The sequence below is a fragment of the Dryas octopetala genome, chromosome 9 (assembly GCF_963921425.1).
Source record: "Dryas octopetala chromosome 9, drDryOcto1.1, whole genome shotgun sequence".
NCBI classification, from domain to species: Eukaryota; Viridiplantae; Streptophyta; class Magnoliopsida; order Rosales; family Rosaceae; genus Dryas; species Dryas octopetala.
Genome location: NC_141374.1, coordinates 15,084,884 through 15,111,204, shown reverse-complemented (window position 1 = coordinate 15,111,204; position 26,321 = coordinate 15,084,884). Strand labels below are relative to the sequence as shown.

The 26,321-nt window shown below is 34.4% G+C and overlaps 1 protein-coding gene across 2 annotated transcripts; it reads right to left on the bottom strand.

Moving 5' to 3' along the window:
* Positions 1–806: 806 nt before the first annotated feature.
* Positions 807–26,121, bottom strand: GSL8 (glucan synthase-like 8). Of its 2 annotated transcripts, XM_086256215.1 has the most exons (51): positions 25,660–26,117; positions 24,995–25,092; positions 24,668–24,834; positions 23,679–23,790; positions 23,254–23,349; positions 22,862–22,987; positions 22,590–22,679; positions 21,476–21,573; positions 21,279–21,396; positions 20,893–21,021; positions 20,073–20,149; positions 19,916–19,994; positions 19,003–19,095; positions 18,812–18,914; positions 18,610–18,733; positions 18,336–18,516; positions 18,185–18,237; positions 17,107–17,167; positions 16,834–16,915; positions 16,662–16,711; positions 16,260–16,346; positions 15,850–15,932; positions 15,119–15,146; positions 14,680–14,777; positions 14,469–14,550; positions 14,199–14,359; positions 13,957–14,077; positions 13,125–13,222; positions 12,936–13,026; positions 12,645–12,805; positions 12,429–12,538; positions 11,298–11,429; positions 11,086–11,154; positions 10,826–10,997; positions 9,514–9,631; positions 8,854–8,973; positions 7,676–7,791; positions 7,497–7,580; positions 6,603–6,715; positions 6,049–6,101; positions 5,787–5,963; positions 5,625–5,672; positions 4,768–4,926; positions 3,591–3,704; positions 3,388–3,476; positions 3,123–3,281; positions 2,853–2,955; positions 2,598–2,717; positions 1,804–1,854; positions 1,513–1,695; positions 807–1,378 (listed from the first exon to the last, which is right to left on the bottom strand). In XM_086256215.1, the coding sequence occupies exons 1-51, from the start codon at positions 25,865–25,867 to the stop codon at positions 1,142–1,144; spliced, it is 5,682 nt and encodes a 1,893-aa protein (XP_086112341.1). In that variant the 5' UTR covers positions 25,868–26,117; the 3' UTR covers positions 807–1,141. The 2 variants fall into 2 exon arrangements, with proteins under 2 accessions (XP_086112341.1, XP_086112342.1); XM_086256216.1 differs by lacking the exons at positions 5,625–5,672; positions 5,787–5,963; positions 6,049–6,101; ... (2 more) ...; positions 7,676–7,791; positions 8,854–8,973 and having other exon boundaries at positions 25,660–26,121.
* Between the last annotated feature and the right edge of the window lie 200 nt (positions 26,122–26,321).

Sequence of the window (26,321 nt, the reverse complement as noted above, 5' to 3'; positions counted from 1 at the left end):
GGGCGGATTTAAAACCTAACATGTAGTCTCTACAAAGCCTAATCTCCATTTTGGGCGGAGAACTTTATTATGAATTAAAATGACTTTATTATGAATTAAAAAAAATTTCTTATAAATTAAATGACTTTATTATAAATTAAAATAATTTTCTTATAAATTTTAAAACACCTCCAATCTCCATCTAATGACTATATTTCTAAAAAACCCAAGCCTAATTATCTTCTTTTTTTAATTGATATCCAAAGAACTAGTAACTAATGAAACTTTTTAGTATTCAATATATTCTCAAATTAGGAACTGGAATGTCACAATCTTCCTCACTGAAATTCATGACATTCTGGTGTCTTAACTTAATGTAGGTGTTCATCACATCAACTTGATATCCAAAAGACTTGGTGATCACTTATACAGCCCGGATTGATCATTCACATAACTGACATAAGTACAACCACTTTGGATTTAAACCACAATATTATAGTAATATGTCATCTGATTATATCTTGAAACTTTGGGACTTCACACTGGATTATCTCATTGGTTAAGTGATTTAATGAAGGGGATAACAACAGCGAAAGAAAGAGTTGGATTCCCCACCACCCAAAAAGTTTGACCAATCGGAACTTATACTATAATTATAAAGAGCATTTACTTGAAATTCCGAGTTCGAATTCACCTCCCCAAATCCTAGGATGAAAACATTTTTCTTAGTGATTGATCTTTAAAAATTGAGTTGATCTTCTAAATAGTTTAGTGATTGATCCAATTTCTGAACTGGTAATGCTCCGTTGGGACTTGGAACAACAGCATCATAATAAGAGCTTATCTTGTCATTTGAAAACAGGGTTAGTAATCCAATAAGCAGAGACGTAGTCCCAAATCCCAAATGACCTCCCTACAACTGCCGTCAAAGAATTCACTAAAACAACTCTCAGAGCCACAGCTACAATTTTTACAACTATCTCTCTATTTAGTGTTTACAGAAACAATCATGTTCTAACCTCGCCGTACAGAAACAAAAGTACCATATCATACAAGAAATGTCAGTCGACAATATACAATATCATACACAAGAAATGTCAGCCGAAAATAGACAATCTCTGGAAAATTGCAGCAGCTGGAAGTTTCCGAGGGAACATAGTGATCAGCCCTCAACATTAGCTTTGTTTCCAGCAAGGATGAGCGAGATTTCCAACCCACGGCTAAATGCTTGGTTAAACAGAAGCCGGGACTGGAAGGTGGAGATGAACGGGAACCATGACAAGAACGCTATTGGGGCAAAGATGAGCATGCCCATAAAAGCATCATACATTCTGGCGAATTCCCTCACGGAGTCCCATAAGCCCAGAGTCTTGACAACCCTCCTCCAAGCAATAGCTAGCTGTTTTAGGCATGACCAAAACGGCTTAAAAGAAAGTTACGAAATAGAACTAAGTGCCAGATAGAAATAACACTAATTGAATAACACAAATTCACATGTAATAGGAAAATGCAAGGGTAAAAGATTTAACTTACACATATTATGGACCATCCAGTAGGAATAAGGGCAAGGATGCTTGCGAATAGGTCTGCTATTGAAAGACTAGTAAATACAACGAGAAGAGCAATAACTGCAATAAATCCTAAGGATGCGACACCCTGTATAAATCTCATCACTAGCTGAAAGTTGGCCGACTTTTTAGGACTGAAGGTGAAGACCTGCAATGTACAAGAAAATAAGTCACGAAGAGTACGAGTCCAACTAACATAAATCAAGCATGCTCAAGGGCACGAGGCACATGGGAAGATAACTTTATTGGCACAAACCTTGAATATTAAGACAAAAGCTACCAATACAACCCAAGAGAATCCGTAAATCTGCACCCAGAAAAATGTCACTGTCAAGATAAAGAATGGACATCCTAGCAATTAAAAGCATATGTCCAATCCCAAATCACAAAAAGGTTCAACTTATGCATTTCAACAACTTAACATCAGCAACTGAAGCTGTATGCGCATTCAACTATTCACTAGAGTATAAATCGGAACTATCATAGTAATGATCAAACGCTTTTTTTTATTGTTGTGTTGGATCCACAATTAATCCTATGGATCCTTAGGATTGGTGTATTCTTATTATTCTTATAATTTTTTTTTTTATATTAGTTTAGTATATTATATTCTTTTATAATCATAATATTATTTAATTTATATTATTTTTATAATATTTTTATATTTATATATTATAGTTATATATTATTATATCCTGATCCTGCGTTTTTGGATCGTGGATCAAGCCAAGTATCACAACTTCTTCTACCCATCCTGTATATTGTCCTTTCTGTGTTAGAATAGAAATACTTCTCAAGTAAAATATGGCAGAAAATAACCACAAAATTCTTTATTAAGCTCAATACTATTAAGGCCAAATGTAGACAGATTCCAACCAAATCTGAGTTGAAACCCCAACATTAACAAATTCACTTCAAAAAAGCAAAGATCAGCAATACTTTGTTGGCAAGGTGAACTGTGAAATACTTAGGTTGACTTGGGAATAAAATATGGGACTTATACAAGCTGTATAAGAAAAATAACGAACAAAAAAAAGATGTGAAGTGTACCGCAAGTGATGTATCCTTTCCAGTCAGATGGAGTTTGTACACAATTCCGTATTGAAACAAGAGGAATCTCAAGCTCAAAATTGTTTCCAATATACGACCTCTCAATGTTTGAATGTGCATCTGCATAAGCAGAACAACTTGTCACATGAAATAAATAAAAGTAGTAACAAAGAAACAATACTTTTGAATACACAACAAAAACAAACGAGAGAGAGAGATTTGTCAAAGGTCAGAAATCATTTCTCAGTTACAAACCTGCTCCTCATCCCACCAAGACTCCCAGCTATTGTCTCCCTTAGCTCCTACTCCACCTTTGTAAAGAAGCCAACCGGCCCAATCATCAAAATCCTCTACCGTCCTGTTTCATTGATAAGTAAAACAGCTCAGTGGTTTCAAAAGAAGAAAAGCTTCAGATATATGTACCATACTGACACAATATAGAAAGCTAAACCCAAAATTAAAACGTCATATAGAAACTAGATACAATGATCTCGCAAAAATTAAATACAAATACTACAAACATACTTTTGCCACTCGAAACCAGAGGGATTAAAGATATAGGGTGCAAACAACCAGGAGAGGACAAGGAACCAACTGCTAAGAGTTAGTAAAACGAAAGAAACGGCTCCACCATCTGTGGACCCATATGCAATGTAGACTATGAGAAGCAGAGCCACTTCAAACCTGGAAAAATTACATCATAGCAATCAACCAAAAAATGGAAGTTTACGAAATCAAAAAGGAAAAGGGAAAATAAATTATGTATTCATCACAGAAAAATATCACTCACGCTTTGACAAAATGACTTCTTGAGTAGAGCCTATAATTCTCAGCAAACTTTATGTGGCGGACAACAAAGCCCCTACCAGTTGCTCGGTACTGTTGGTGAAATGAAAAACAAAAATATAACCAATTGATTTCATAAAATAAGACAAAAGCAATAATAGCCAAATAACAGATTCTATAAGAAGGAAAAGCAAAGCAAATACATACTTTTGCACCTCCATGGAGGATGGTGCGTCCAAAATAATGAGTTCTAGTCCCTAATGAGAATGTGAAGAAGACAGAACATAATTGAAGCTGCATAGTGATAAAGCTGAAAACCGCCTGCAACACATAAAAGAATTTTAACAAAAGGTTATCCACTAGGGCAATGCCTATCGAAGCAAAAGGCTTCAATAATAAAAATAAGATAACTCATAAGTTGACCAGGGTCATATCACGGATATGTCTGGCTTAAAATCCAAATTTGAATCAAATTTGACCCAATTAAATTACAAATTAAGAGATTTGATGGTTAAGGTCCAATATCACAATTCATAGATGTAGAAAACAATATATATGTAAAATTTTTGTTTTTATATTTCTGTTTAATGGATTTCAGATCTTAATTAGATCAAATCTTGATGATAATGAATTCGACCTGATCATAATTTGTTTTGTATTGCGGTATTGGACCTTAACCATCAAATCTGTAAATTGTAATTTAATTGGGTCAAATTTGATTCAAAGTTGGACAAGATTGCCATGTAAATATTGGACATTAACACCATTAACACTAAGAATGTAACTTTTATCAAACACGTTGCCATGTAAATGATACAATTTTTCTTTTTCTTGTTCTATATTTACAATCTCAAGAGCATAGAAAAAAAACATGTTTATCCTTGTGGGTAAAAAATCAAAGTACAACTAATTTAATGTTTTTGTGAGAAACTATATGTTTTCCTTTCATTTCCCCCCTTTTAAAATTGTTTTCTTTTAAAAGATTATAATGCAATAAAAGACTTAGAAAAACTGATGATATTAAAAATTCCAAAATCGCATTTAAACAATTGATCTTATATCAAATTAGAACTCAAACTTTAAAGTAAAGATCTGTTGGATATCAGTTCAAATTCAGATATCAATATTAATAGTTAGATTCAAAATAGGATTTCTATGAGATTTTCACTGAATTGAACCCATTGATAGCCATAAACCATGAATATAAAGCCAAAGTGCTAGAAGGCTAAGCCTAGAAATAATTACCACCATGGTAAACTACAAGATGAACTATATGTTAACAGTCAAAGCAATGTACACAGCTCAATCGAATGATAGAATTGAAGAACATCACATAGGGAAGTTAAATATGAACATGACACTGATGAGAATCAAAGAGACTAACCTTCAGCAATCCCAATTCAAGTATAAAACCCATTATCATTGGGACTGCAGTAAAAATTCCAATCTGGACCAAGAATTGTGCATTCAAAGCAGCATCCAATGCTGTGTTACCCGACATTTTTGCTTGCTTCGAAATCGCATTATCAAGTCCAGAGAAAGCCTATACGATTTAGCAAAAAGATATCATGTATAACACATTTATATATATACTGAGTCGTTTCACCACCTAACATGTTTTCTTTCAGTAGATAGAAAGTAACAGGGTTTCTAAGAACACCCACATCTAGTCATTGCCTAGATTATGGAAAAGGAAAATGAAATGCTAGAGCAATACAACTTACTTGTAAGTTGTAACCAGTGACAAATAATACCATCGCATGTGGTGCTTTACAATTAATGGAAAAGACTTTTTATAAGGTGGCTGAATTTGGATGGAGCACCAAACATGGTGGCAATACCAACCCAAATGTTAAAGTGATTCAGACAAGTCACAAGAATAAGAAAAAAAAATGTTGACAAAATTTATCTTTTGGTAATAATTTGCAAAATGTTAAAAGTTGCATGCAATGGAAAATGAAGAACTTATTCTACATTCCATCCTCTGTATGTACACTATCTAATTAATATTAAGGCAAAAACACAAACAGTTGATGCGTTTCCTTAGCATCACCGGCCTCTCCAGCACTCGTGCATTTTAAAGGCATTTTACATTTTTGAGCTCTCCAGCACTCAAGCATTTTAAAGGCATTTTAACTAGTCATGCAAGATGATCCCACACAAGCAGCAAGTCAACATCTAAACTTGCCTAGCTATTTGACAAAATTATCTTTCTCCAAGGTGGTTTAAATTACCACTTACCAGGTAAACCCTTCCATATAAGAATATGTACACTATGAGGACAGTCATCTGCATCATGAACAAAGTGTAATCAGAAAATTCCAGAAAACATAAATTAAAGGAGCGATACAATTTTTATGAAAAAATGAATTGCAAATATACAGGAGTATAGAAGCAAAATACCATTGTACACACATAGTAACCAACGGTTGTGTAGAAGAAAGAGAACATTCTAAAAAAGTCAAAAAGTTGTCCAAGCCTGTAGACATCCCTACTAAGGACTTGCTCCCCATTTCCACCTGCTACTTTCCCTTCAAATAATGCGATCTGGTTTAAGCCAACATCCCTTCCTTTTCCAACCTACACAAAAAGGCAGGCTGTCATAATACCAGAAATAAGTATTTGTTTCACTTAAATGGACAACAGCATTTTCTAAGTATGAAACCTGAATGTATTCATGGTGTGTAATGTTACCCTGCCTCAATGTGGAGTTGAACCCTGCAGTATTTGTGGTGTGTAAGAATCAAGGCAAAATTTATTACATAAAGCCAAAAGAAAGAATCAAGGTAAAATCTATTACAAAGAAAGAATAAAGCATACCATCTCAGGTAATTTATCCATCAGCATTGTAAGTAGGCCACATATAAAATTGAAAGATTTCTTTACAGAATAAATGTAATTATAAAAAATACTAAATTTAGAAAAATGACGCAAATGGAAAATCTAGTTTTACCATCAAAGCAAAGAAAAATAACATCTTAGGAATAACTCTAAAATCCAGAACAGAAAATTATTTTGTTTCCTTTTCCTAAACAAAATGTTCATAACAAAAAAACAAAAGAAAAAGAAAAACAGATATACTGCTTTAAAACAACTCAGTGGAGGTAAAATCTTTTTATTTGGTCAGTAACTAAGATGTAATAGTGTAGCCATTTTCCAAAGCTAATCAGTTATTACTTGCAGAAATAAAAAGCAACCATAAGTATCCTATATGCTTACCTGCAAAAATATCTTCACTAATATTAATAACACGTGAAGCCTTACTAATGCCGCCTCGAGTAATATGAAATATTCGGTCAAATACATCAGGGTGTCCGTAGTGCATGCGAACTCTGCATATGAAGAATAATAAATTAACAGATGCTCCAATTTTGTTCCCTGTATTTCCCGGAGCAATAACCAAAATATATATATATATATATCCATCACTTGTTTTCAATAGTACTTTTAAATCATGAACTTATTACTTAATTTGGAAGCTCCGCCAAGGAAATATAGATATCATTAAACAGAATGTCATTATTACAAATGTCTATGGGAGCATTTGGTGCCAGCCATAAAAAATGTCCAACAGAGAAGCCACACAAAAAGAACTTTTGGGATTTTACAATTGTGGCAGATCATCTATTTTCACCACTCGTCTGTTATATGCGGACGATACTCTTGTTTTCTGCAATGTTTCAAAGAGATCTATCTTGAACCTACTTGGCTCATGGGTGTAGTGCAAAAGCAAGTGCACATATATCAAATGAATTTAAGAAATCACACCAGTAAAACAACAGATAACGGCAGTTAATGGGATATCATATAATAAAAAGTTTCTGAGGAGACTAAAACAAATTTGTAAAAGAGCCAAAAAGGAAAAACCAACTACTACTGACCAATGCTTCATCATTTCAAGAATTAGTAAAATGAAAAAGAAAAAAAATTAATGCACAAAATGGATTTCTCAAGGAAAACAAACTCAAACCCATGCCAGGAAATAGCAATTAGACAGAAAACAAACCCAAATCATGCCACAAGATTGTAATTTGTAACCAAGACAAATATAAAATACAAAACCAAATTTGTATAATGATCAGTGCAGATGCAGTCAAATTAAAAAATACTCACTTGAGGGGACTTGCTAAAATACGTTGGGCTAAAGTTACAAAGCTAGTCTCTTGGTTGGACATGAACCATGCTAAAGATGAGACACTGCATAGATACATGCAAAATACATGTAAGCAATTATCAGAGCAACCACTTATGCTAGCCATCATATGAATAAAAAATAGAAAAGCTAACCAAACCTTCCAGTAAATACATGCTCTCTCACACCAAGAATAGTTGGAGGTCGAAGACCGTGATTTCTGCGAAATTCCTCAAGAAGGTTTCTCATTTTCATTGCTTCTTCAAGGTAGTTGTCCTACAGAACAAAAGAAGAGCATACATCAATCATTCATTATCTAATTCTTCAATTGTGGTCAAGTTGTCATATTGAATCTTTCCATGTTTTCTCTTCTCCATGCATATACACTTCAGCTACCTTTCATGTGTTACCTTTATGTCATTACACAAGGTCCTCCCTCACTAAGTAGGACCAAAGAAAAATCCGAGAAGTAACAGGATCAAGAAAAACTCAAGCATCTTATGGGAAGAAATAATTCAAGCTCAAACACAGGGTCAAGCCAATGATTTTTCAACAGGTCCTCAAATTCAAACAACAGACAATACTTGCCTCCTGACCAGTAAGAAGGAACTTCCTCCGGATTGCTGACATGGCAAGTTTTCATTAGCATGAAATGATGAAAGTGGTCTAACTCACCACTTTTATCACATAGATAGTTATTAATAACAATTATTTTATGTAACACCCCCCCCCCCCCCCTTTCCCCCAACCACCATATTCAGTATTTCATGCCAATAAATATTTGTGACATCAGTGGTTAGGAGGAAAAACTACTTGAGTGGTTAGGAATCAAGTTTTCAACTGTAAAGTTCTTTTATTTTCCACAGTACAATTCTTTTGCAGTATATGCCACCAAAAGCTTGCAACAAAATGAAAACTGAGTCATTTTGCAAACCAAATAAGATCCTCCCTGTCATTAGCTAGAAAAAGCTATAAAGAAGCTTGCAGAACTAGCCAACAAACATCCAATTGCTCTGGAAAAAGTCAGAAAAGAAACTAGGATAGATGATTATTTGAATATAAATTCTCTTTTTTCAAGGGGACGCTGATAATATTATATAGATAAAAATTGTGGTGATACAACCAAAGTGAGCGGACCAACAATCCACTGATTTAAACACCCAAAAATAGCAGGCAACAAGAGCCTGAAGAACATACACCCCAACAACTAACAAGGCAATTAGCCAAAAGCAGAAAAAGAAAAGAAAGAAAAAAGGAACAACAAACAAAGCAGTAAAACACCCAGCCAATTAACAACCCACAAAACAAGGAGGTTTAATTGTTTGAACAGCCTGTCACCTGATTCATGTCAATAGTTTGAACAGCTTCTCCACGAGTGAAGACTATAGCATGGTTTTGATTTTCAGGCTTCCCTTCACCTAGCTTCGGATCACCAGGAAGTCTAATGGAGTATATTTCCTATGAATATATTAGATAAGGAAAAAAAATGCATAAGCACACTGACATAAATCATGTGCATTTAAAAAATTATTTGCATTATATGCAATTAAGACATTGAATGATGTTGAGCACTAGTCCCATAATTGTCGGGCTAAGTGCCTAATTTAACAATATATAACTATAGCACCTCTCTGAACAATAACTTAAGCTTTTGGCTAGGATACTTAAGCCTCTCTGATAATAAATTATCAGAGCCATCATGTTTCGGTCACCTAGGGGACGTACATAAGAACTCATGCCACGTATATGACCACCCAAAAGAGGGGTACTACATGTGGGATATTATTGAACACTATCTCACATTGGTTAGGCCAAGCGACTGAGATAGTTAAACGTTCAACCTGTCCACCTAATAACTTGAGTTTATAAGTTGGATAATTTTATAACCAGAAACAGAAGACTGAGAGATACATTGGGAAGCAAAATCAAAACTATTCTAAACTAGCTGAAAACTTAAACTGCAGGGAGAAAAAAGTAAGTAAAAGAAATTCACATTACCTGATCCTTTCCATTTATGTTGGCTTTTACAAGCTTTGAATAAAATTCTTTTGAAATCTTTCCTTCAGCTGCACCACTCTCCTCCACATGTATATATGCAACGCGAAGTGCCTCATTCCTAGAATCAAATGTAAGTTGAAATATACTAATTGTATGAAAGGAAAGAAAATGTTTCAGGGGGAACACCAAGTTTCACAAAAATAAATTTAAGGTTTCAGGGGGAACTACTCCCGACTGGATCGGCTCCTTTTTCATTTTGATTCTTTCATGTCTAAGATTATCTTATTGCCACTACCAGACCTGACCTCCTCAAAAGAGTTGAAGAAATTTATGCACAAGTCCAATATGTATGGGAGAAGAGCAGGCATAAAACCTTAGCTAAGGAACTAGGAGATATCAATTGTGCAATTTAAACTCATGCAACCAAGGAGCAATTTTAAAAATCACACTTAACTATGTGTCAACAGTAATCGAATCCAACATGAAGTTAACGGGTTAACGTTGATTACTTGGCATGAACTCATAAATAACACGACCTGCTAACACAAAATCAGATGTTGGCACGGCAAATTTTAACTGGTATTGAATAAAGATATTGATTTTTTTTTTTTTTTATTTCTTGATAAGGTCGTATTGTATGAATCCTTCTAGAATTATTGATTTTTTAATAGTTTTTCTGGCATCATGATTAAGTGGATTTTAAATATTTGATGAGTGTATGAATAATAAGTTTGGTTTAGAAATAAGAAGATAGTAGTCTTGAGTTTCTAATTCACATGATATGGTAGACGACCCGAACACAACAGGATTAACAGTTGGATTAGACACAAATCATCTAACACGATTATTTAAACAGGTGGGACTTGGGTGACTAGTACTTGAGACGAATGTGAAATGATAAAACCCAAACACAATATGACATGACCCAATTGTCCCCTATATGGGTATGATCACAGATCTAGAAAGAAGAGGCGTTGAAAGCCATCATATAAAAGTGAACCACGTTCGCGAAATACACCAAAATACTCTGATGTCATTTATCATGATTTTGTTTCTTCATTATACTCCCATTAAAATCTTATAAGACATATGCAGCTATATGATCATGTGAATATATGATTCCCTTGATATGACAGACCTAACTAACACAAGGATGCTACTAGTCTACTGTCCATATTAAGATATAAAAAGGACCTTGTCTTAGAGCAAACATTACAACAAAATAAATTATGATTTACATTGTTTGCAATCTACAAAAGGGTTAACAGAACTCAAAACTTAAAGAATTCATTATATTTTAAAGATCATATACCTCTGCAACAAAAGGGAGATATCAGCAGCCTCCGGTGCATTCCTCTGCTTTTGTTGCCCATAAATTTGGCATGACACCACATAAGTAAACTTCAAATCTGCCTGTGCTCGTGATTCACGTGACAACTCAAAGCCTTGACTTGTGAAGGTATCAATTTGAGAATAATCGTCCACTATCAGTACAGGAAAATGTGTTAAAAGTATATTCATAATTCATATGCTCCACCAAATAAAAACTTGAGAGCAATTCAAAGTAAATACCTCCCAAAGATCTTGTTTCCATAAAGCTCTGTAACATTAAAGCCTTTCTATAATACATCATACCACGCACTGTAATCCCAAGGACATCAAAATCATCAGGTGCAAGTCAGATAAGAGACCAACCGAACTTCCATATAATGGTATATGGATGGCCTAACATGGCATGTTAAGATTTCAAAACAATTCCATTGATAATAGCAAGTGAATCTAACCTGTCCTGGCTAAAGTCTGCCCACGATAAGATACCCAAAACCGAAGTTCCAAAGAATCACTTGAGTTTCCCTGAAGCTCATCTCCAGTAGACTCACCCCGACCAATCCGTTCCAAAAAATTGTCCCACTCATCTAAAATGGAAGAAAAATTCTTAGCCATCTACCATAAAATAAAGAGGGATATTAACCAAAAGAAAATCAATCAGGTATAAACTAGAGCCAGTTAATTGTCTGCAATGCATAAAATTTTCACTGGGATTGGATTCGCAAGACGTAGAACTGGGATCTGACCCAAAGAAGCAAGGGTGTAAGTTGAAACAAACATTTTTTGATCATGTAAGAGCTTGCCATGTTGAGCAATTAATGCCATGTCCATCTTCAGCAGGACAATAACACCAAAGAGGGGGCTCTATTTAGACCCTCTTATTTGCCAACTATACCCCCTCTACTCTCTGCACCCCCTTCAGTTTAAACTTTAGGCAATTGCTCAATATACCCATCCTAATTGCAAAAGTACCACTATAACACCCAAACCCACTTGATACTACCATTTACTTTCTGTACCCAATATCTATCACCCAGCCGTACCCCTACCTCTTTCTCAAAAAAAAAAAAAAAAAAATGCTAACAGTAAGCTTCTTCATCCATTGCCGAAGATTCTTCTGAGGTAAGTTTCTGTTCTTTTGGTTGCCTTTCTTTTATTGTTTTCTTTGTGTTTTAATGTTTTTTGAGAAAAATTTATATGTTATGCACACCAGGGAAAACATACAACTCTATCAAAGTAAACATCAAAACACACAAATAAAAAATAAAAAAATCAAACCCACATTTGTATGTATAGAATTTTCTACAGCTGCAACAGAAGCATCTAGAAAGTGATTCTCCACTTTCAACAAGAAGGAAAAAAATTCATAAGCATTTGTCTCTGTAAACTACATGTCCACATGATAAAGAGAGAGAAATGCAATCAAATAAAACAAGTACATAAAGCAAAACAAGCATCATTTGGATTCAAATACCATAGTACTAATTTTGGCATGAAACAGTGTCAGGACAATATGAACTAGAGCAATATAAGTCTTGCTCTAGGACAAGCAGGAACATTATAAACATAAATACAAGACGACATACCTGGAAAAATTTTCTGAAGATAGAAAAGAACTGATATTCCATCCTCATTTTCAACCCGCAATTCAGAGGAACTATAAAGTACAGTCTCACTGTAGTATGGGGTGAAGACACTGTTCTCGAACAAACCAACAGATTTTAAAAAATAAATAAATAAATAAAAGATGATTATATCGACAGTTCTTAAATTTAAGCTCGTCTGAAGAAAATCATGTGTACCTGAAAGGCACCATTTCACTAACTGGCTTTGCTGAAGGCAAGTCCATAAATAACGAATTTGTAAAAAACTCTAATCTTCTTCTTGCTTCAAGATTCTTTGGAATATTCGCTGCAGAATCCTTTACAGTAAGAAGCAGGTGTAACCGCTTAACAAGCTCTTTCTGTGGCAACAGAAAAAACATATACATATAAATAAATATAAAACCCTAAAAAATTCAATCATAATTAAAAGGGCCTGGTTTCTTTTTTTCTTTTTTTTTTCATTTTTGTCTTCCATTCAAAGATGCTTACAGTTTCTGGATCTCTGGGCCACTTTATCCTAGAAAACAACCGTCCTTCATTTCTTGCTTTTGCTAAAAGGCTCCATGTGTCAAGCTGCTCCCTGGAGCATTTAAAAGGGAGAAGGTAATAATGGAAATTACAAGAATCTCAACAAAGTAACAAATGCCAGGTAAAAATTAAAGTGTAAAAATCATATACCTCAAATCAGATGACAGTAGGTCATGAGTAACAACCTCATATAGATCAAATACAGCTTTGGCAGCCCCTTTTGCAAGTTCATCAGTTTCATTACGTATCTGACACGAATCAACCATTTGAATAACAAGATATCAAAAAACCATCTAAAACCGACAAAAAAACCGTGATATCTTTTTTTTTTTTTTTTTTTGACAGGACACAAACACTAGAATACATGATATCTAATAATATTTATAAAAAAAATGAGATACTTTTATTAACAGATTGAACAGTACAATAATAGTGGATAAGGCATCCACCTCAGATTTACATTATAGATACTATAACAAAGTGCCCAGATTCCTATCAAAGAAAAGAACACAACACAACTACTGAACAGCTGCCCTCCAATCTAATAAAATATCTGACAGAGACACATCTCTAAATTCCCCTGATAGAACCTAAAAATCCAACAAACTGTTTAATTTATACAATGACCACATCAACAGCAGTCAGACATACACTCAAAAAATAGACACCATTAAATAGGATCAAAATTCTATATAGACATCTACAGACTCCCATTTATTGAACTTGACACAAAATATTTAATGTCTGATAGAAACATATGCTGTGGTTTGTTACTGTAGGAAGATGTAACAGGGAAAGAAAGCGGATGAAAAAATCGAGTTACCAAAAATATAGCACCAGAATGGACTGTAAATAAAACAACCATTTACAAGGGATGGCCAACCAATCTACCACCACAAGTAGCTGAAAGAAGGGAAAGTTCTAAAATATGCAATATTTTGACAACTTGATTGATGCAAATGGTCAAAGTCAAAGACTATACCAGCAGCCCAGTTAAAGCTGTAAATCTTTGTAACACCGGTGGAAGCTTCTTAAGGGATAAAGTAATAACAAGGGAGCCCTCCATAATACTGTTGTTGATCTCACGGTATATCCTTTCAACCCTACCAAAAAGAAGGTTGCACAAATGGCACAACAATTTGATAATGATTTTATATAACATTCCATATTTTAAACCAGATGAATAATATTCTAAATATTTCAAAGGTCAAGGAAAATTAATACCAAAGTCTTCCTTCACCATCAACCAGAGAATATAATATTTTTTCAATACTGTAGTAGCATTCTTGAACAGCATATGCCATGTACTCATCCCTACATATTCTACTCCAGAGATCTGCCTGTGTATCTTTGCAGTCCAAAGCCAAATCAATTGCCAGCAAGATCTGTAAAATATAAAATTAAAATTAAAATAAGAAAGTAACAGGGATATTGAGTGTACTACTAAAAGCTGCTGGCTTTTATTTTTTACCAGGTAAGACCATACGGTTGTACCTTACTACTTAGAAGAAACAAAGGCCACTGAACTAATCTTAGACTTCCTGTGTTGCTAGGAATACAGAGCAAATCCATCTCCCTGGAAGGATAAAACTTGAAGGTTCAAGAAGCACCAACCATAGGAAAAAAACGAATTAGAGTAACATAACAAAGAACAGTGATTTAGATTTTTCTTCTCATTATCAGGTAGCAATCCCCAGCAGATTACCTATTACTAATAAAATCCTCCTCTCGCAAACTTTTTATTATTTCATTCCAAAATGGAGAAAAAAGGGCTGCATAAGTCTTGTTCATGTCCTGAGAATCCTGAATGAAAAAAATTCATACCTCAGTGTCCAGAATGTTATAGTAGGCAGAAGAAAAAAAAGGGAAAAAAATTGTAGCAACAACAATTAAAAGAATAGGAAAGATTGCAGAACCATAAGATGAATGTCCAGAATATAAAATAAATAAATAAAAAATTCCAAATCACAAGGGCCCACAGCGTATATTTAAGCAATTTTCTCTTGCAAAACACTAATTAATATTATTATTATTTTTGGTAATAGAATAAAATCAGCATCATTAGGGAGAAAATGCACACATATCAGCATGTGTATCTGTGTATTCTGCATATCAAAAGCCTTAAATCAGCCAAAAACACTCACCTGAGATGACTGACTGTTAAATGGCAACCTGAAAAAGTGAATTAAGATGCAAGTTATTAAGTAAAATGGTAAAGGAAAATGTAGATAATTTGGATTAGAGTTATCAAGGGCCAGTATCATCACATAGATATCAAGTTACATATTACACAATCAAGCATCAATGTGCAGTCTCATTATGCCATAAGAACAAAAATCTCATCGGGATTTTTTATAAATTAAGAATCAAGCATGAAAAGAGTATGTTGCATTTCTTTTGGACTGGATAAATTTTCCCATGTGCTTCCCTGACTTCATTTTCACCCTCAATGATTACACTTTCAGAAATTGGTGAAACTTATATCAATTGAATGGCAAGTAAAGCATTACAGTAATTGTTCTCTTTATGCAAAAGCACATTCATGATGCAGGCCATTTTATTATCAAGTACATTTATAATTTATACGCTCATTCTATTTTATTTCTTCGGGGGGAGGGGGGAGGGAAGGAAATTTTATGTCAAGAAAGGACAAATGTGCATGAATCTAAAAGTGGACAAGGAAATGCACAACAGTGTTACATGTTCAAATTTAAATACACTGTGGAGTCTAAAAGAATAACAGCAAGTATCATTCCGGTGCTCTTTGGAGAGTCAGCCTTTTCATTAATTATGTAGCACATATTTTAAGAATGCCAAGACCTCTAAGCCTCACACCATAAATTGCACAAGTATAAATAGGTAAACAAAATACCACCTTTTTGTTTGCGAGACAAGATTCTTGACAAAAGCTTCTGGAAAACTCTCAAAACGTTTATGCACCATTTCAATTGAGCGTATCTGCCACAAGCAAACAACAGACAATTAATTACCCTACAAGAATCGTGATGAAATGGGAATAAGCACAAGACATGAATAGTGAGATAAGTAGAATATGAGAGAGAAATAGAGAGAGAGAGAGAGAGAGAGAGAGAGAGAGAGAGAGAGCAATTGAATGAGATGAAAGAATAGAGTTGTTATGGCACAATTTCTTCAAACATTTTCCAATAATCACCATAGACTTACAAAACACCATTAATTATGTCTATATTAAGCAGTACATACAAAGAGCAGGAACTACCAATATGTGAAAGAAAGAATTTGCAACTATTCAGAGTATTTAAATACCTCGCCTAAACGAGACCTTGCACCCATTACACCACCAATTACGGCTGACAAGAGAGTGTACCATATGTGAATATCCATGAGATAGATCTGGAAGATTGAAAAAACATTAGAAATGAGAATTTTCCTAGTGGATGCAATGTGTACATCCTAATGGATTTTTTTACTATGGTTTTCAGATTCAAAAGGTAACAAAGGAGAAAGTCCTTAATCTGAGAAAGGCAAAGCATAGCACTTGAGGCACGACAAATTTAATATGTTTTTTTATTGACATCTACAACCTTTCCAAAGTCATATTCAACAAAATCAAAAATTTCAGTCTAACATAATACAATTTCAGATGTGAAGAAGAGTTGAATCCTCTCATTTACATGAAGTCCAAAGCTAAAGAAAGAAGATACTCACAGCCACAACAGGAGCCCATAGGCTAGCTATAGTTAATGCATTATTGTTGTCTGCCAAAACACAGGTATACATCAATAAATGAAGCAACACTCTATTTCAAGCACTGTCAATCCACCAAACAAACAATAATAACAGCTGAATTTTATTTTTATCAAAAATTGAAGTTACGTACTCTTTGAGAACAAATCATGCCACGAGTATTCCAAAGATTGAAGGTCCACAATAATTTGTGTGGGTTCAACAAGGGGTTTAATCTGCAGTAGAAGTGAACATTATATATTATGATATTTCCTCCTCAAAAACCTCACGCTTCTCTCCAACCAAACATCATATAAAATTAAAGTGTCGTATTAAATAAACTATAAGAAAAAACTAGGCTTGTTGTTCAACAAGAAAATATACTCATTGATCAATAAAACTCAAGAATGATTAAGAATAGCCTTGCCTGCAGAAAGTAGGTAAACATGAACTTGCACGTGAAGATCATCAACCAAAAGAGCACGTACCTGCAGCAGTTAAGATTTTTTAAGAAAAAAACAATGAAAAACATAGGAGTGGAGATCTCAAAAATAGAAGTGCATGTCACTAATCCAACAAGACCATGCAAACATCTAATAGTCATCAAGTATGAAACACGGTTACTGATCCAACAAGACCACAAGCATCCAATATAATATGGTCCATCTGAATTATATTTGACTAAATACAGAGATGCAGAACTCAATTGTATTCAACCACCATATCTGCCAATACACAATTTGACATGCACATATAGACAAACATAAAAATCCAATTGAACCATGCTATTAAAATCCACTGGTCGGCATACCGATAGAAATCTTCATCACTAAGATCTGTCCAGATTTGGAAATTCTCAAGACCCGGAGACAAATGAAAAGTGAAAAAGGACAGAATAACCTTAACAAACTCAAAATGGTCCAAGGTGGAGACAAAGATTTATATATTATATATATATATATATAGGCAGACTCAGAATTGGAATATGATAGGAAGTTACACCTCAAATTATGTACAAGTCAAAAGGTTAGTCTCTTCTTAAGTGATGGAAAGCATACCCTATCTCATGGAAAGGTCCCATGAATCTATCCTCTGTTATTATCAGCATATCTACCAAAATATGCGATAAATCATCTACACAAGTGAAAAAGTTATAAAATAATATGGACACCTAAAGGCCTTAAACCATGATAAATCCAATATGATGATAAATATTCAACTAGAAAGAATATAATCTAACTGTACCATGACAAGGCAAGAACAAAATAATCAAGTAAAATCCCCCAAGCCTTTATATTAAAGAATTGGTGTTCACCAGATAAAAAAGGGCAACTGAGCCCCCTTTATCCCAAAATATTTATAGTCAGCTCAACCTGACCACATGGGATTCTTAATAACAGGATAAAATTGCCAGTCATCACTCATGACAACAAAAGAACTGAGCTCAAAACACCATTTGTGTTACACAAACGACCAACAATACAAATTTCAAAATTCCCACAAACCTGCAATAATCGCTCATTCTCTCATAAAGACCACGTCCAACAAAGTAACGCTCCTGAAATACGAAAATTCAGAAAGCAAAAATAAATCAATCACCATATTGGCATCCAAAAATGATTGGGTCGCCATTTCAAAAAAAGAAAAAGGACTTACCTCATAAATCCACTTGAAAAATTGAAAGAATGGTTGATCAGACATCTCAGAAAGTCTATGACATGCCGGAAATTTTAGTAATAGTGCAAGCACTAGGCGTACAGCTGTATAAACGCCCAATACAAGAATATATATCCGAAAGTAGAATGAATTATCTGAGTTTCTTTCCTGCATAACTTTCCTGCAATTACAATCAGATATTATAAAAATATAATAAGTAATTATCATGTAAGAATATAGTTTGGGTAAAGTGTGTAAAAGAAAGAAAACTCACAGATAAAGATATGTCACGCATGCAGAGCTCAAGCCAAACCAGAAAAATCTAATTACAATTCTTGAGATAGCCATGCCTCTGGATGCAGTGTAAGCCCCAAACATGAGCAACACATCCAAAGAACCTACACATGCACACATCAACCGATGAACAAACCGGGGAAAAAAAAGAAGAAGAAGCAAAAACCGAATAACAAACTTACTCTTTATGAAGTTCATGATGGCAAATGTTGGCCCAATGCTAAGTACAGTCTTAAAAGTATCCAAATTGATTTTTCCATCTTTAAAGGCTATAATTGCCAAAGCCTTTGGCAAAGAAAACACAACTTATGTCAGCACGAAGAAGTTTAATCCAAATTAAATCAGTAACCATATGTGGAAGCACAAAATTAACCTGGAACATCAAAACTAAAAAAATCCAGAGACGATGGAAACTTCGATACAAGTGAAGAAAGGTCCGATGCTCGACGAAAGTGCTTTTTCCAGTCTGCCAATTCAAAGCAGTAATCCGAATGAGGGAAAACAAATGATTTAAGTAAAAGGATGTTTTCTCAATTAGATGGTACAATTTACAAGTCCTAGATGCAAAACCTCAAAGACAAAAGCACTACCAAGATCTTCTTTGTACAGAATAGCGAATTGTTTATTTATTTTTTATTTTTTATTTTAGAAGAAACATAATATATTGAACAAGCAAGCATAGCGAATTGAATAGTGAATTGTTGCCATCACCCTAACTATTTTTCCCCTTAACTACCAAATGTAAATTATCAAAATGTAATGTATCCAGCCAGGTTTGAAGACCTGAAATACACATGTTGATCACCAAAAGAGATCTACCGTCAATAACTTTTTGAAAAAGTGAGCCAAGACTTTCAGAAACAATTCCTATCCAATAATTTCAACATGCTTAATCAAACCAGAGACACTTCAAAATGAATTTTAACATTCAAAGAAGAAGAAGAAAGGAAGAAAGAACAAAAGAATAGAGAACATACGGAAATAGGATTCTTATTGCCATTTTTGAGAGAATAATAAGCACTGAATTCCATAGGTTTGAGAGAAATTAAATGTAGAAATATCTATTGTATAAGATGACATTAGAAGGCTAAACATGGGCCCCTTCAAAGTTTCAAACAACTCTTAGTCAGCATTAGTGCCATATTACTTGTCAATGTACTCATTAAGACTTTTTTAACAGAAAATTCTAAATAGAAAAATATGAAATGTCAAGTATCAAGCAATAGAAGGATCAGATATACAAAACCCATGTATCAATTTGGCCACAGATTATCTGTATAACTTACCCTTTTCCCCTTTTTAGGCTTCAACAAAAACGATGAATTCCTCCTCATAGGCCAGCTCAACTCAAAACAAGCAGGTGACCTATATTATGCAAAAATACTTCACATGCCAAGCAGAAGGAATCATGTCATACATCCATAAAATAAAAGACAAACAAACCAAAAGTATTCATTGAAGTCGTCATAATTCCGCCATGCTGAATGCACAGCTTTCCCATTATTGTTTCTAGCAGCTTCCTGCATGCAAAAGGAATTGGCAAGACCAATTGGAGTATATCAGATACAGTATATGACTATAAAACATTAAAAACTAAAGACGAAACATTAAATGTCTATAACTTATCACCAATATTTGATAATAAAGGACTGGAAATGAAAAGAATAATTGTTACCTCAAGGACTTCTAGAAGAACCTAAAGGTAAAGTAAGACTTTTTCTTGTTTCTTCTTGTTTTTCTTTTAATTTTTTGGGTAAAAATGAGGGTGATGCAGTGCATTCAGAAACATAAACTTTCTATCATCTCCCAAAACTAGTCAACTTTATCCTATGGGGAATCCGTATAACACAATGAAATACAGCATTGCTCCCTTAAAAAATATAGATAAATAAAGCAAACTCTGGAAAGCTATTGGCAGATCTTTAAAAGAAGCGTGATCTTGATTCAGAATATATAAAGCAAGCAAAAAAAAAACACCTAAAGAATAAAAGGTCAATGAGAAGTCCTCCGGTAGAGTTGAAACTTGGTATATCTAGTTTCCATTTAGTGGTTTTAGTGCTTTAATATTCCAAGTAGAACCTGTTGCAAAATTTGACATGAATGCAATTCCAGATCCTGAAGATTCAAATTCTAGAACCTTTAATTTCCCATTAACATACATATATTAATTTGCGAAACAGCAAATCAAATTCTAATATCAACAAAACAAAGCGAGATACAATGAATATACAAACAGAGAAATCTGAAATAAAGATCCACTGACCTCTGCCAATGTTTCATATATAGGACAAATGATTTGCTCAAGAAAGGACACAGATCCAGTTTCAGTTATGCAGCTGGCAGCAGGATTAGCTTCTCCATGATCTAATATTGCATCTAACTCTTTTGCCATCTGCAAAAAGATAACTGATGATGTTATCTCTCTCATGAGTAATAATTTCAAAAATTATGCAATTTTTACTATGCAAAGCGCCTCCCGCTATTATTTTTAATTTCAATAAGTTCTTATTTTTTCTATGCCAAGACTATTTGAAAATAAGAAATTAAATAAATTTTAAAAAAATAAATAAACAAATAAGTAAAGCTTCCCTAAATGAACTGAGCAGGTCAAACTGCGAACTGAATTAACCAGAAATGTTGGAGGCTTACATGGTGAAATATATAGCAAATACATTCAGGAAGAAAGCGGATATTAGCAGCTTCTCCCCATATGAGAAAGTACAATGAAACCAGAAAAAGCTTCCTGTCCCGATGAATTGCTTCTAAACTGTAGAAAAGTATATATACAATAAGCAATGTACCAGCGAATTAAGTACTTCAAGAAAACATTGGGTTGCTGAAATGACCTATTCCATACAAGGCGTATCCGCAGGTATCTGCACCATTTGATATAATTATCCAGAACTTTCAAAAATACCTCATTGATTGCTTTCTCATCTATTTTCTGGGATGTCAAAACTTAAATATATCAGTAAACTTAGACATCTAGAAGGAAATATAAGCAATTAGATTATTAAACCTCTAACAGAAAAATGAATCTCAAATTCACAATTTCACATGCATGTTATAAGACCGAAGCGAGCATTAACAAACACAAGTAAAAAGGCAGCTCAATACAAGACCCCTGCCATTGCGGAGTCTAGCGAGGGTCGTCTGAATGCAGTCTTACCCCCCATTTGCAGAGAGGCTGTTTCCCACTTCAAACCTGGGACCTCCACATTGCAATGGAGCAACCATACCTTTGCGCCAGATCTAACCCTCAAAAAGGTGGGCTAGTGTGAAAGTGAAGGAATTGTGGGAGAAATTTTGGTACTGGTCAGCTCTTTGGGCTTCTGTATAAAGGGAATCTAAAGATGTTTTCTAGTCTGATATATTATTAGATTGGAAGGCAGCTGTTCGTTAGCTATTTGAATTGTGTTTGTTTTGATAGAAATGGGTAGCTGCTATTGTCTTACTTTGTAAATTGGCGGTGAATATTTGTTAATAATAAAACTATCTTCTCTTAAAAAAAAAAAAAAAAAAGAGACAGGCTAGTGCGCAAGGCTCATGACATTGCATATTTGGGAAGGATAAGGTGTGTCCAATCTTAACTCCACTTATGAAGAGGTTGTTTCCATTAACCAATACAAGTACCACCCACAAATGGTGATACTTGTTCATGTAAATATTTCCTTCAAATATGCTTGATATTAGAATTTCCATTCCATGAAAGGAAACTAGAATTGTATAAATATCAACTTCAACAGAAGTCCATAGAATACCTAGGATCTTACACAACATGCTTCAGAAACTCATTAATTCTTCACAATCTATTAGAGGTTGTTATGGCCTTACATGCAGAAAAGTATTCAGTCAAACTTTATATAAATGTACATAGGAATAAGAATAGGTAATAACAAATAATGACATGTCTGTTCACATAAATAAAGGATAACGAGTTAGACCATCCGGAGTACTCACTGGATCAGCCACAGCAGGTATACCGAGGCGAGATTGTGCATTTGCAACTGTAAGCACAACATTTTCTCTCTGATTTCTTACGTTGTCTTTCTGCAAAATTAACCAGAATAATTACCAAAGAGGGGAAAATTAAATTTAAAAAATATTTATCTATATTACAGATGCATAAGAACAGAAATTAAAATTGAAAATTTATGCATAGATTTATATTTACCGTACCTCATTTAACCACAGTATTATTAAGGTTAAAGAAAATGTAATGAAACACAAACCTGAAAACCAAACACATATTCCAGAAGATCAAACATGTCTGCATCTCGTTGTCCAGATATCTCAAAATTAGCAGGAAGTATGGGGAATTGCTCAGTATATCTAATTGCAAATATTGCACCTCTAACCTGGAGAGATAACCCAAAAATTAAAAATTGTGAGTCACGAGTACCTTTAATGGTTTGACTAAACAGCACATACAAAAGCTGCATCCCAGAGAATAAGACAAATTTCACAGCACAAAGGGTACTTGTTATTTGTGATTTATGAATACTAAAATAAAATATTTTTAGATCAAACATAATCAAAGACAAGATACAAAGGTGAGTGCAAAGAACTGTTAAAGGGCATGGAGAACGGATGGCAAGAAATATATAATTCAGGTTAAACTTACTTCTGGGAAAACTCCAATTGCATTTGTCAATGATGGTGCTTCTAGAGGGACAATATTGTAGGCTGTGAGCTCTCCAGATAATGTTGTTCCTCGCAACTGGAAACCCACAGAACAAGATTTAACCTCAATGAATACAGTCAATTACCTAGAAAAATCATAAACTAAGGTAAAACAGCAATGCTCAAAATAGTTGGGAACAGAAATTTGGAAACAAATTTTGTATCCCCATTATTTCTGATCATCTAAGATCAACTGACATAAGTCATTGGAAGAAGATCAAATTTTTAGTATAGTGTATATGGTCAAACTTGTGAAGACAAACTCTAAAATACAATTAAGTGCAAAGGATTTAGGAGACAAACAGGTTGTCAATAGTAAACCATTTGTTGTGGATCACATCCAAATGTAGGTAAAAGAACAAATACCTCCTCCTTAATAAGTCCTCCAACCCCATTAGGATCTGCATCTTTGCTAAGTGCCTCCATCACCTCAACCAAAGCCCTCAAGGTAGCAATTGTCTTTTTCATCTCTGAGTAACTGAGCTCCAATATGAAACAACAAAACGATTAACAAATAACATATTGGTCAAATCATAACCACAAAAGAGGGAAGTAAAAGGACTTCCCCATTTTCCAAATGTTTATACAAGCAAAAGAACCAATTTTTTTAGTTGAAAATTAAAAAAAAAAAAAGTAAACCAGAAAACTACACGACACGAAGCAGCAGTATACTGCAGCACAGAAAATATACTACTTTAGAGAAACTTCACATATGAACAGTGATGACAATAAAAGAACACACATTATCTCTTTTACACCCCCCCCCCCTTTTTACTTATGAGAGGATTATAAAACACTCCTTATATGATCGATATCGATATAATCCTCAAACAGAGTAGAGATGTATATGGTGCATGGACATAATTATGCAGAAAATAAACCCATTACAGCTTCAACTAATAAAGCAGAAAATTAGTTATGTTATGCATTCCAGCATATCCAAGTTACTGTTCAAAACAATAGGTCATAAACAAGGGCGTTCAAATTACTAAATATTAGACTTTGATACATACTATAAAAATTAACCCCCCAGCAGTCGTTTATTTCATTTTCCAGTTGTCAGCCATCTACATAAAATATGTTTTGAGATTAAAAAAAAATGATCTTTCATCCAGAGACAAGCACCTCATTTAAAATGTAAAAGACCTCAAAAGAATGAAATGCCATCAAACAAAAGATACTATAATTTTACCATACTAGTTCAAACTCATTAGTTCCATCATGCAAATTCTAATCTCTGTAAGTATGCATAATTGCAGCTCATTAATGTAGATCATGCTCACAAAAATATTTGGACAGAAATAAGACGCAGAAAACACTAAGGATTTTACTAAAGCAGAAAATGATGGCCATACTCTCCAAAGTTAGCACTAAAAGTTCCAGATTCACGCAATCTCTGTTCCTCTCTTTGGATATCATCCAATCTATGTTGTCGCTTGTAGCGCTGGTAAAATTCCCAAAGATTCTCAATATCACGATTGCGATCTATTTGACCCCCCCCATCCCTTTTTGCAAGTTTTTGCTGAAACAAAATTTCAAATACACATAGCTTATTTTATGCATTAATCAAAGCAAAGGAAACAAATAAAAGCAATATTATCATCATTGAGATGCCATTGCATCAATAAAACTGATACTAATTGCTGAACAGTATCTAATCAGAGGCAGAGCTTAAGTGATACCTTGATTACAGACATCAAACCCGTCTTAAACTGTAGAACACCTCTACCATCACTTTTTGGATCCAGATTTTGCGCCATACTATACGCCTGCTCACACACTATGATCCAAACAATACAACTCTTGTGAATTCATAAATACTCTAATAAACATACCAAGTAAGATAACATAATCAAACCAAATATTCCAGCAAATAACGAAATAGTCGCCAAAAATAACTTTGATTTAACAGTGCATGAAAATCCTTACGGTAAATTAGTTCTGATTGATATATTACATCCACCTCAGTCTTTAAAAGAAATCTCACAGGAAAACAGACTAAATAACACCCTAGCAGGAAGCTAACATTGATTAAACATGATCCCGGTATCGGTCATGGTCATTTATCAACAACATTTTCTCCGCATCATAGTAGTATTAGCTCATAGTTTCACTACCACAATAATATATAAACAATTACATGAAAATAACCTCATCAATTTGAAGCTCGATTAGCTAAGCCAGCTCAAAAGCTTAATACTAATACATTAACACTAACAAAGGAATGCTTTGTGTGAGACAGAAATAGTAACAATTTCAATGGCACCGATAATCGAACACTGAAAAAATCAAAATTAATGTAAACAAATTCAAAAACAAAAAGGAAAAAAAAAAAAAAAAGCCTTACAAATTCTGGAGATGTTGGGGTCCTCAGCTTGAATCACATCGGCGGCTTGTAAGATCGCATCGATATTGGTGGTCTTCACCAGCGACGGCGGAACCGCACCGGCGATTCCACTCGGAGCCCTCTCGTGGCCTTGGCCGGAACTTCTGAGCTGCTCCCGCCTCAGCGTGGTTCGCACCAGCCGCTCCCAATTGTCGTAAACCCTAGCCATGTCTGAGAGACAGGCTCAGATGAATTGCGAGCTCTCTCTAGATTTCGAAGAACTGGGGGAACTCGTTTGGAAGTGTTGAACAATCTTGAATCGGTCCGAGTTGAATGGTCCGACTCGGTGAGAGTGAGCCGGATAGGTGGTGAGTGTTTCTGAAGATGAAATAAGGGGGTTTCGATCTGATGAGAGGTTTAACGAAGATCGTTAAGGAACTAGAGGAGAAAGGAAAGCGAGATGAGGAAGATGGATGCAAAATGACAAAACTGCCCTTCAATATTTAAACATGAATCGAGCCTTTTGGTCTGCGAAGCGCGTAACGTCTTTTCCTTTCTCATATTTTTCTTCCCGATTAAGTGTTCCCACTGTTAAAGAACTATGGAAGCACGAATATACAAAAGTTTTAGCCAAAAGTAAAAAAAGAAAAAAAACTCACCATTTGTACTTTCTTCGAGATGTT

What these genes read in the sequence shown, in the direction of transcription:
- GSL8 (XM_086256215.1), bottom strand. Translation starts at nt 25,867, where the DNA reads ATGGCTAGGGTTTACGACAATTGGGAGCGGCTGGTGCGAACCACGCTG. An exon ending in CCCCAACATCTCCAGAATTT is followed by an intron (nt 25,093 to 25,659) that starts GTAAGGCTTTTT and finishes TTTGGATCATAG; the next exon opens with TGTGTGAGCAGGCGTATAGT. An exon ending in TATGGGCTCCTGTTGTGGCT is followed by an intron (nt 16,347 to 16,661) that starts GTGAGTATCTTC and finishes TCAATCTTCCAG; the next exon opens with ATCTATCTCATGGATATTCA.